At 31.8% G+C, this 11,589-nt stretch overlaps 1 protein-coding gene across 1 annotated transcript; it reads left to right on the top strand.

The window, feature by feature from the left end:
- The first annotated feature begins 3,246 nt into the window (after window positions 1–3,246).
- LOC131060063 (protein HOTHEAD-like) lies at window positions 3,247–7,574 on the top strand. The gene is made up of 6 exons (XM_057993165.2): window positions 3,247–3,359; window positions 4,063–4,322; window positions 5,526–5,916; window positions 6,167–6,516; window positions 6,609–7,093; window positions 7,189–7,574. The coding sequence occupies exons 1-6, from the start codon at window positions 3,290–3,292 to the stop codon at window positions 7,241–7,243; spliced, it is 1,611 nt and encodes a 536-aa protein (XP_057849148.2). The 5' UTR covers window positions 3,247–3,289; the 3' UTR covers window positions 7,244–7,574.
- Window positions 7,575–11,589: the final 4,015 nt, after the last annotated feature.

The raw sequence follows: 11,589 nt of genomic DNA, 5'->3' as shown, positions 1-11,589 counted from the left end.
AACCTTTCTATGCAATGTAACCGGCAAACCCTATCAGTTGTTAAACTCTAACCGATCAAGTTTGTTGGTTTATTATTTGACGAGAGGTAATGATGGAGACACGTGTGATCATTGTATGAGGATAAGTTCAAATTGTTTCTGCGCGTTTGTTTGTTGTCTAGGGAAGCAGCAAAGTGGATTGCATCTAATGCACAGTGCGTGATGAGTTACAAAGTCCGATGAAGCAGTGATCATGGAGCGGTTGGAATTTTCTTGAAGAATGTGAAGAGATTGTTATGATTTATAATGGTCAAGATTGTACCAACTTGTTTGCAATCTCGATGATTAGGTTTTGTTGTGTTACTGACCTAATTGATTTGTATTTAAGGTCGATGAAGTTGCTTGTAAAATTTGTTAGCAAGATTGGCAGAAACCCGTTGAGTGTGTAGTTGCCTAACCGATGAATGGATCTGCACTTTGAGTTAAGGCAGATTGAAGCTTAAAAGGATCTGATCAAGCAAATGTAGTTCTATTCAGACAGATCAAGAAAGCGTGTTGTTTTCTAACAATTACAACAGAAGTGAAATCTCTTAACTGGGTAAGCTCTAACAAGGTGGTCCGTTAGCTTGGATTCTTAAATCCTCCAACGAGGTTACTCCTAACAGGGTATTGTGCTTTTCATCAAGGCATATTTGTAAATCCCTTAACCGGGTGATTCCTAACCGGAATTAGTTCTTAACAGGACTTATTGTAAAGCTTTCACAGGCTTGGCTCCTAATAGGGTGAACTTCAGAAGAGTTCAGATAGCTATCATTGTGAGTCTCATCTCACTGTGGTTTTTACTTATTTGGGTTTTCCACCTATAAACATTTGTGTCAAGTGGTGAATTTTTTTGTGGTTATGATCTTATTTGTTGATTTGATTAACGTCTGATAAGGCATGATAACTAGAAGCATTGAGAGATGAATATGTTGAGATATGATTAAGAATTGTTGATGTTTAAAAGATTAGAGTTATTTACTGTTAAGTTGTCATAACAGTCAAATCGGTTGATGTGAAGTATTCTTTTGAATATTGATCTTGACTGAGATATGTTTACTTTGTGTGATTGAATTTGAGTTTGGGAACTTTGTATCAGTTTTCTCAGTATATTGATTCACCCCCCCCCCCCCCCCCCCCCTCTCAGTATTCTACTGGATACTTATTCTTTCATCATACCATCACAGATGACCTGTACAATGTCTCTTGCCAACACTAAAACTATGGAATTCTAACTTGTCATTAATGACAACTATATGATTTAGATATTTCGAATGATCTCGTGAATATTTTTTATATCAATGTCAATAATTAGTAGCTTTGATATTCTTACTTGATGTTAATGATAATATTTCCACTATCTGACATATAAAAAAGCTATTAGATTACACTTATTGAAGGGATATAAGAAAAGCCAAAATGGAGAGCTCAAATCCCAAGATGGTGAGTAGATAATGACGAGCTTATTGTTGGTGAAAACAACATGCTATTTTTAGTTTGTGAACTCATCTTATTAATCTTGGAATTTTTATTATAAAATTAGGCATCACATTGTCAATGGTTTTAGCTAATATTTTCCTAAATATCATTTGAATTTTTCATTTATTTATTCTCTTATTTATTTAATTCTTGAGATGGACGTTTCATAACAAGTTTTGTCGGTCCTATTATTCTCCTATAATTACTCTAGATCTTTTTTGGTGACTGTAATAAAAGCTTAGTCTCTAGAAGTAAATATTGATTACTAAATAATGAACTGAGTTCTTTTGGAGTGTAGGGTTTTTTCCTTGAAAGATTTTTCCCCACATAAATAATTGTATATTAATTTTGTACTTTATAGTAAACATATGATTAAATTTTTTCATGTGACTTATCATCTCCTAATGGTTGAGTGATGTGGCTAGTAGTAGATCATAATGTGTTAGCACATGACTACTTTATTTTTTATCTAATTTGTGACACTTAAAACATTAAGATGATGTGTGGTGTAACCCAAAACATTATTGAACCTATGGTAAACAAAATTGTATAGAAGGTTTGATGGAAGTATGACTATTGTGGAGCCTGATCTTGTGTAATTTGTCACGCATCATTGTTGGAGTGTATGTCAAATCTACAGAAGCTAGATAGATGGTCCCTATGTTATCATGATCTTTTGTGAGGGGTTTTAATGTGTTATAGACCATGGTCTTAATATCACATGAGAACTGTAGATCCTTCTAGATTAGGAGGTGTAATGCAATGCTATTTTTATATAAGACATATTTTGATATGATTCAACATCATAAACTAAGGACTCTTGAAAGGTTTACATTTCAATATAGGATCCCTATTACTCAAGTCAAAATATTTAGCATGCAAGTGGACGGGTAACTAAATCATATGAAAATGGTGTCTCAAGAAAGTAGAAATAGAGGCTTGAATTAGAAAGACAAGGCTACACGTTTAATTTCATCCAATAGATAGATCCACACTTGCTACAAAGTCTAAGATGTGGGAGTGATTAATACGGCCATTATAAATGGAGGTAGGCTAATGGCTAATAAATAAAACTACTATATTTATGACAAGACCAACAATGAGACCCACAAACAAATAAAAGTGTTGTAAGTACAGTTTTTGCATCTACTATAATTAATAATCTTATTTATTTTGAAAAAAATTTGATCCGAATTCTAAACCCTCTCTACCTATAAAAGTAGGTGATATATGATTTAATGTGATGTGAAAAATGTACACTTAATTATGAATTGCTATTATTTTTAACTTTATATAAAAACAAATTATACACTCAAACAAAAATTTATGTTATTTTTATAAATAAAAATAAAATACTTTTAATATCCATGGGACCAAAGATACATAAATAAGATACACTCATTATAATGTCAATCCATAGATGGACCATCTTGAACCTCGTTAAATAAAGCAGGTAATTTAACCTGCTTCTGTGTTCCTAGTTAAGACTGTTGACCATTACTTAAATCAAAACCAGAAGTATTGTACAAAATGTAATTGAATGAGATGCAGACGTGACTGGTTTCATATACCTAACCATCCAATGCAGTATTGACTAGTCGATATATTTTTAGTAGCAGCTTTTTTAAGTCTTAAAACATATCAACTACCCAGTCGATTTCGTACATAGATCATAAAATTTGAGAGCAATCCCTGCATTTTTCAGATTATTTAAGTACGCTCACTTCTTACCAAAGGTCGAAAAACTTTGAGAAGTAAAGTCTGTAACTCAGAATAATTCAAGGCAGCTGATATGGGTGTTAAAGCGAGCACGCTGTTTATGAGCCTCCTCCTCCATGCCTTTCTCTGCATCTCTGAAAATGGTTAATGAGTTTTGTTTCTTTAAACATGATTTTTCAAAGTCTATAATATCAATTTTATAATATTTTTTAATGGTAGACATATAATTTCTACAGTCTATGATGTTATTGTGCAGTTTATTGTGTGAGTTCATTTTCTGGACGTTTTAGATCAAACTTCATGATCCATCATCAGGAAGAAGAGAAGAAGACAAGAAAAAAAGAATAGAATAATTCTTTTCTCTTATCTTGTTCTCTTCTTCTTCATGATGGATCATGGAATTTGATCCGAAACGTCAAGGAAGTAAATTCACACAGTTGATTCCAGAAACTACATACAATATACTTTTTATATTTGACTATATAAATTTTTTGTCATCAATGTTTCATCATATTTATAATCTATCATCACAATGATTATTAAACTTTTTTATCATCAATATTTTGTAACATACCCTATAATCTGTCATCTGAATAATTATGTAAAGTTTTTATCATCAACTTTTCAGATCATATTCTATAATCTCGCATTTGAATGATTATATAAGCTTTTCTATCATCAAAATTTGACATCATACTCTATAATTTATCATTCAAATGATTATGTAAACTTTTTATTATCAACATTTTAGATTATACCTTATAATCCATTACCGAAATGAGATGTAGCAAGATAAAAAAATTAAAAAAATTGAAACAATCTGTTTTATTTGTTTATTTTTGTCAGGAGGAGAGCATTCGATTGCAAAAGAAGCAAAGAATGGTCAGTGGAAGAAGTCAAGGTATGATTATATAATAGTTGGTGGAGGAACTGCTGGGTGTAGTCTTGCTGCCACTCTCTCACAGAATATGTCTGTACTCCTCTTGGAAAGAGGCGGATCTCCGTTTGGTAACAAAAAAATATTGAATATAGAGAATTTTGAAGCAAATTTGTATGACTTTAGTTCGAATCGCTCGACCAGCCAGCTTTTTGTATCTGAAGATGGGGTAAGATTCAGATAATCTCTTTACTGAAATCATTGCTTTACAGATGACTAACGTGGGTTTGCATGGGATAGAGGGGCTTTCTAATCACTAAAAAATAGCATGGGCTTTGAACGTCAGAAACTATGGTTTTATTCATACTGTCTATTCAGTTATGAGAAGGTATTTTTGTTGAGGTATTCGAAAAGATTCAAAATTTAGTGTGTGATTTAAGTCGTTCTAAGTTTATATTTCTAGATTTAAAAGTGTTATCACATACATTAAGTAACATATTAAGTCTAGAGGATGTTAGTCAGCTGTGTTTAACACTTTTAATTCTAGAAGTGTATTATTAGTGTGACCACACATCTTAAGCAACATATTTAAGTCTAGAAAATGTCAGTCAACTCCGAGTATTTAACACTTTTAAGTCTAGAAGTATAAGCTTAGTGTGTGATTTAAGCCGTTCCTAATTTAGTTATGCATTTAGTTTTTTTTTAGGTATTCAAAACAGACTTAAAAAAGAGAAAGAATAATAGTTGAGCATTAAGTTATGTTTTGTTGGTGTATTAATTATTTATTGATTTTAAGATCTAAAGGGTACATTTCATTCAATTATGAATATTCACAATTAATATTAATAAATTTAAAGTCACAAATACTAGTACTATATTATTGATAAAAAAATAGGACATTAAATTAATAGGTACTATCACAACTATTGAAAAATGCTCAACTAGTAGATCCTTTCTCATATATATAAAGTTAGGACAATTGAATGCTAGGTTGTTCTTGTACTTTTAATTACATCAACAAATTGCACCTTCTTTTCTTCTTCTCTTTTTAGATTTTATAATTAATTATACATATAATATACATGAAAATATATATTAAGAACAATTTATGCTTTTAAGGAAAAAATTTAGACTCATAATTTATGGATAGATTTTTACATGAATCTCTCTCAAAAGAATGAATGATCTAGTTAGCACTCATTGATTTTCATTTATTACTTTTTTAGTACAAATATATATATTTACCTCTACAAATTTAATTGATTTTCATATACTTTCTTTATACAAATTTGAAAGAGGTAAATGAAAATCTACACAAAAATGTTGAGACCCTTCAACTGATTTTCAAATATTTAGTGTAATGACTATCAAAGCATGGCCACTGTTTATCATTTTCAAGCTAACTTGAGTGAAAATACTGTGTACTACATAGGTGCTAAATATAAGACCAAGAGTGTTAGGAGGAGGCACCTGTCTCAATGCAGGATTTTACACACGTGCAAGTTCAAGTGAGGTGAAAGCCATGGGATTGGAGACAGGCCTGGTGGAGCAGTCTTATCGTTGGGTGGAAAGTGTAGTAGCCCATCGACCACCCCCAAATGAATGGCAGAATGCAGTAGCAAAAGGTCTTATAGAAGCAGGCATTTCTCCTTATAATGGCTTCACATATGATCACATCCCTGGCACCAAGTTTGGTGGGACAATTTTTAATAGCACCGGACATCGCTCTACAGCTGCTGATATTCTTGTTCAACGTGCCAATCCAAGAAAACTTACAGTTTTGCTGTATGCAACAGTTCAACGTCTTCTTTTTGTTACAAAAGGTATTTTAAAGTAAGGAAAATTAGTTTTGCTTAAAACAATATATTCAAGTTTGAATGTGCTTGGATATTTCAGTTGTTTTATGGAAGAAGAGAGTGTGATTTCAGATAAATCGTGTAAATAAATCAAAACTTAAAATATGTTATTTAAACTAGATAAATTAGGTATAACATTTATAGATTGTTTTCTCAATGTCAGTGTTAGTAAAATTTTTTTTTATTACACTTTATGTAGTACTGTGTTTGTTTGCAGACGAAACAAGGCCTAAAGCAAAAGGGGTTGTTTTCATAGATGCTGATGGAAGAGAGCAACAAGTCTTTTTGAAAGATGGTAAAAGTGAGGTTATAATATCTGCTGGCGCTTTGGGAAGCCCACAGTTGCTTATGCTTAGTGGGATTGGGCCTGCAGAAGAATTGAAGTCCATGGGAATAAAAGTGATAATGGACCAGCCTGCAGTTGGGAAGGGTATGGCTGACAATCCCATGAATACCATTTATATTCCCTTGGCAATTGGAATACCAGTCTCTCTCATTCAAGTAGTGGGTATCACAAACTTTGGAAGCTATATAGAGACATGCAGTGGATTTAAATTTTACAGTAAGGTAAATATATAATATAAACATACATTTACGTATTATTCATTTCATGTATATTATTATGATGGGGGAATGAACTAATGTGTGGTGGGAAACAGAGTGTAGGGAAGAAGGATGGAATTATTCTGCAAAAGGTGAAAGGTCCTCTTTCCAAAGGTTATCTGAGATTGGATAACAGTACCAATGCTGATGATAATCCAGTTGTGAAATTCAATTACTATGATCACCCAATGGATGTACAGAGCTGTGTGAAAGGAATAGGAACCATCGAAAAGATCATTAAGTCCCACCCAATAAAAAAAATCATTTCCCCCAGCACGAGTCTGAACAAGATCATGAATTCAAGCTATCAGGCTGCTGGAAATTTGATTCCCAGGAACCCTGAAGGCTGGGGATCATTAGAGAAGTTCTGTAAAGATACAGTCATAACAATTTGGCATTATCATGGAGGATGTCAGGTGGGTAGTGTTGTTGATGGAGAGTATAGACTCCTTGGAGCAGATGGTGTTCGAGTCATTGATGGGTCCACTTTTCTTTTCTCTCCAGGAACTAATCCTCAGGCTACAGTGATGATGCTTGGAAGGTGTGTTTTCTTTTTTCTTCCATTACTTTGAACAGCTTGTCATGCTCTTTCTGTTTTGTGTAGAATAAAATGTATATCTTCTTGTGATATTGCAGATACATGGGAGTGAGAATTTTGAGAGAAAGATTGGGCCCATCAGGAGGAGTATAGTTTGCAGCTGTTACATAGACAACTAAACTTCATGTTCAATTCGAGTATAGAAATTTTTTGAGGGCTTTGGAGTTGGTTTCCTTGCTGTGCATACTCGGGGATTTAGTTTCATACTGTCCTGTCTGTTTTTAGGCCCTCTGGGTTTTTTGGAAATCTGAAATTTACGCTGTAACCTTTCATATGAATTAATATATTAATCTGGCATTGCCTTTATCGATAAAAATAAAATAATAGTGTATATTTTCTAATTGAAAAGAGTATTGTAATAAGAGTGATTATATTTTAGTATTGTAATTGTAATATTATTTAAAAATAATAATATTTTTATTTATTATGTTTGCCAAATATTTAAATAATGGACCGAAAGAGTACATCTTTAAAGTCTCAAATTTGCCTTCGGGTTTTGCTATTTGGAATTTCCTTTGTAAATGTAGATCGGTTATTTTGCCTCATCTCTCATGGGTTCTTCATAATGGTAGAAAGGTCAAATTCTGGGATGAAGTATGGAATGGACACACACCTTTGGTGAATATTAGGGATTGGTCTCCTCTGATCACTGTTCTTTCCTCCCTTTGTGGTGTTTTTGTGGCAGATTATTTTGAAATTGTGACTAGTGGACCCCTTAAGCTAGCTAGATGGAAGTCGATTGATTTCTTAGATGTTGATCAAAGCATGAAATTAGATTTTGAAAAGATTTTGGGGGATAGAATTGTATTTCTTTTTGATTCTGAGGATGAACTTATTTGGACAAAGAATATTTCTGGTAAGTACACTGTTAAAGATGGTTACAACTCTCTTATGGTTGCTAAAGATTTATCTTCTTGGCCTTATAAGTTGTTTTGGCATTCGGCTTGTCTTCCCAAAGCTGGAGCCTTTGCTTAGTTGGCAGTTCAGGATAGAGTCCTTATAGGTATGAGACTAGACAGGCTTGGTATTACTGTTGTTTTGCCTTGTGTCCTTTGTAACAAAAATTTGGAATCTTCTTCACACCTGTTCCTACATTGTGATTATGCTTATGAATGTTGGTAGTGGTTGTTTGAGAAGTTAAATAAATCTTTTGTTATTGGTAAGGGTCTCATTTCCCATTTTAGATCTTGGCCCTTTATGTTTGCCTCATCTTTTTATGCATGCCTTTGGATCATATCTCCATCTATTGTGATTTGGAATGTTTGGCTAGAGAGAAACAACAGGATATTTAAAAAATCAAGGTCTCCTGTGTTTGAGGTTCTATTAAAAATTGAGTCTTCAATCTCTGAGGTTGCTTTGTCATTTATTTATAAGAATTTGGAAAATCTTACTTCTTTTTCGCACTGGGATAGTAGAGTTACTAGAGTTTGGAAGCTGCTGTCAGTTTTACCCTCTCATGGTTCAATTTTAAAAAAGAATGATGCAATAGGTAAGAGATGCTCTGCTAGATGGAAACCTCCTCCGCAGGGGCACTTTAAACTGAATTTTTATGGGGCCTCTCGTGGTAACCCTAGGCCGACTGGGGTAGGCATGGTAATTTATGATCACAATGCAAATTTTATTCGAGCTAAGTGTCATGCTATTGGTTTTAAATCTAACAATTATGCAGAATTTCATGCTTTGTCTTTTGGATTGGATATGGCAATTTCTTTGGGAATTAAGGACTTAATAATTGAAGGTGATTCTATGGTGATTATTCAATGTGTTATGAAAAAGAAATCGAATTGTTGGAATTTGCAGTATATACTTGATTCCATTTTACAAAAATTAGAATTGTTTGAATCTTTCTTGGTATCCCATTGTTACAGAGAAGTTAATAAGATTGCAGATTATTTGGAAAATTTAGCCATTGATAGCAATGCTAATCAGTGAGAGGTGGGTTTTGAGGAAACTCCTTCTAGGGTATGGGAAGGTTTACAACAATAGTCATATGATTTTCTTGAGTAACGTTAATGTAAAATTTTATGATGATAATTATTCACGCTTTCCCCTTTCATTTCAAGTATTCATGTCCATTGTCTAGAGAAGAGTTCGAGATCATGGTATTTGATATAATAGTGTTTTTCCAAAGGTTTTTTGATACTTTCTTTTTTGGCAGGAAGGTTTTTGGCTCATGGGATTTGGCATAGGGCTTTGGAAAATTTTGTCTTCTTCCATTGATAGCAGCTATGGAGTCTACATTTGAAAATTATCCGATAGGTTTTTTTGGCAAATTGTCGTATGGGCTCTATGCAAAACTGATATCATATGTGTTGTGACTGCATTTTGTATGTGGTTTTGGGCGAGGTGTATAAATTGATCCGTTAGATACTATAGGTTTATTTTATGAGCTGTGACCGGAGGTTTTCTTCCCAGGGTTCTTTCCTTTGGTATGCTCTTTGAATCCTGTGTAAAAAATAAAAAATATTAATAAAAAAGTTTAGTGGAATAATCCACTTTTATTGAAAAAAAATAAATAATATTTTTATTTATTTTTATAAATAAATTATAATCTTGGGTTGCTTTGATTTATATATAATCTTGTATAACTATATATTATGATTTATGTAGTGATATGTTTTTATAATAATATTGAGAAGTAATCAATTGTTCTGTCTATATTTTTATTAATAAATTGTAAACTTGAGATCACTTCCATTTTTATATATAATAAAAAAAAAGTTTTAACAATTTATTTACAAAATTGAATTATTTATAAAATCTTTGATCAAAATTACCTAACATCTTAATAACTTATCATAATACATAAAAAATAATAATAAAACACTCCTTGTACCTCATTCTCTGACCTAATACTAATGAACTTCTTCATCTAGTTTCTCCTATTTATCTCGATGAAACCAAAAAATCTTCTAAGGAATTGGACTTTGATAGCAGCTTTTTGTTGTGTTTGGAGCATTGAAGAAAGTTGAGAGGCAAATAAAAAAGGAAACCAGTTTACCATTTTTCCTTAGGTTTGAAGTTTTTAAAAATCTGCAAGTGGGAGCACCAATGCTATAATGAGTAATGTTTACCCAAAACTATTTTTTAATCAAATTTTAAGCCAAAATATCGATTCTATCTTTGAGCTCCCCCAGGAGCACCAATGCTATAATGAGCAATAATTACCAAAAATTATTTTTTAATCCAATTTTAAACCAAAATATTGATTCTATCTTTGAGCTCCTCTAGGAGCACCAATGCTATAATGAGCAATGTTTACCAAAAACTATTTTTTAATCAAATTTTAAGCCAAAATATTGATTCTATCTTTGAGATCCCCCAGGAGCACCAATGCTATAATGAGCAATGTTTACCAAAAAGTATTTTTTAATCAAATTTTAAGTCAAAATATTGATTCTATCTTTGAGCTCCCATAGGAGCACCAATGCTATAATGAGCAATGTTTACCAAAAACTATTTTTTAATCAAATTTTAAGTCAAAATATTGATTCTATCTTTGAGCTCCCCAGGTCCAAAAGTGTAGCTACAAACATGGATGGCATATCTGAATTCACCCTATACCTATGCTTTGATTCTTCTTCTAGCCTCTACTGAACTAATAATAGAATCATTTTACTTTAGGTCTTGAAAACACATTGTAGTCACTTATCTTCACCTTACCCAAATGCCATTTTTCTCGGGTTCTTATTAGTTGATGAGTGAATCAACTCCACATTGGAATTCGTAGAGACATGTTTCATGGAATAAGCTTCTAATTCCTCAAATAAAACAAGTGCTAAATCAAGGAAGGGACATTATAGAAAACTATTAATATAAAATCTGCATGTATTTACATATCAAATTTAATAAATTTAATAAATTAATACATATCTAAATAAAGGAGAAATATTAATCTTAAGATAATTATCTTTAATTTATCTTACAAATTGAATAAAAGATTTAAAATAAAAATAAAAACTATTAAGAAACAAAATAAATTGGCATTAGGAGAAGCTTTATGTGGGATCAGAGTTTGCAGAAGTGCAATGCTAGTATAAAAGTTGTGGGCAACCAATGATTTAAAAGGATATTTTTTATTAGCGACTGTAGACGTATAAAAATGACCATATTCCTAAATGAATATTTTATGTTCATTTCTCTATTTGATTAAATCCAATTTAATTAAATTATCCACATTCTTCTATTTTATTAAGTAAATTACTCAATTTATTTAAATAAAATTCACTATACCCATTTAATGAATAAATCATTTTATTCAATTAAATCCCCCTATCCACTTTTAATTAAATTCAAATTTAATTAAATAGTTATCCCAAATTGAATAAATCAAATTTATTTAATTGCAACCAAATTGAATGAATTAAATTATTTCAATTAAATCCTATTATCCCTCTATCCACTTGCAAAATCCCAAACCCATTTCTAATCCCTTCTAG

The sequence above is a fragment of the Cryptomeria japonica genome, chromosome 8, assembly GCF_030272615.1.
Source record: "Cryptomeria japonica chromosome 8, Sugi_1.0, whole genome shotgun sequence".
In the NCBI taxonomy this organism is placed as follows: domain Eukaryota; kingdom Viridiplantae; phylum Streptophyta; class Pinopsida; order Cupressales; family Cupressaceae; genus Cryptomeria; species Cryptomeria japonica.
The sequence above is the reverse complement of the archived record's forward strand: the minus strand, read 5'-3'. Positions and strand labels throughout refer to the sequence as shown.

Bases quoted from the DNA above. Each gene is read 5' to 3' on its own strand.
- LOC131060063 (XM_057993165.2), top strand. From the start codon at position 3,290: ATGGGTGTTAAAGCGAGCACGCTGTTTATGAGCCTCCTCCTCCATGCC. The intron at 3,360-4,062 runs GTTAATGAGTTT...TATTTTTGTCAG, and splicing joins TCTCTGCATCTCTGAAAATG to GAGGAGAGCATTCGATTGCA. The intron at 7,094-7,188 runs GTGTGTTTTCTT...GTGATATTGCAG, and splicing joins ACAGTGATGATGCTTGGAAG to ATACATGGGAGTGAGAATTT.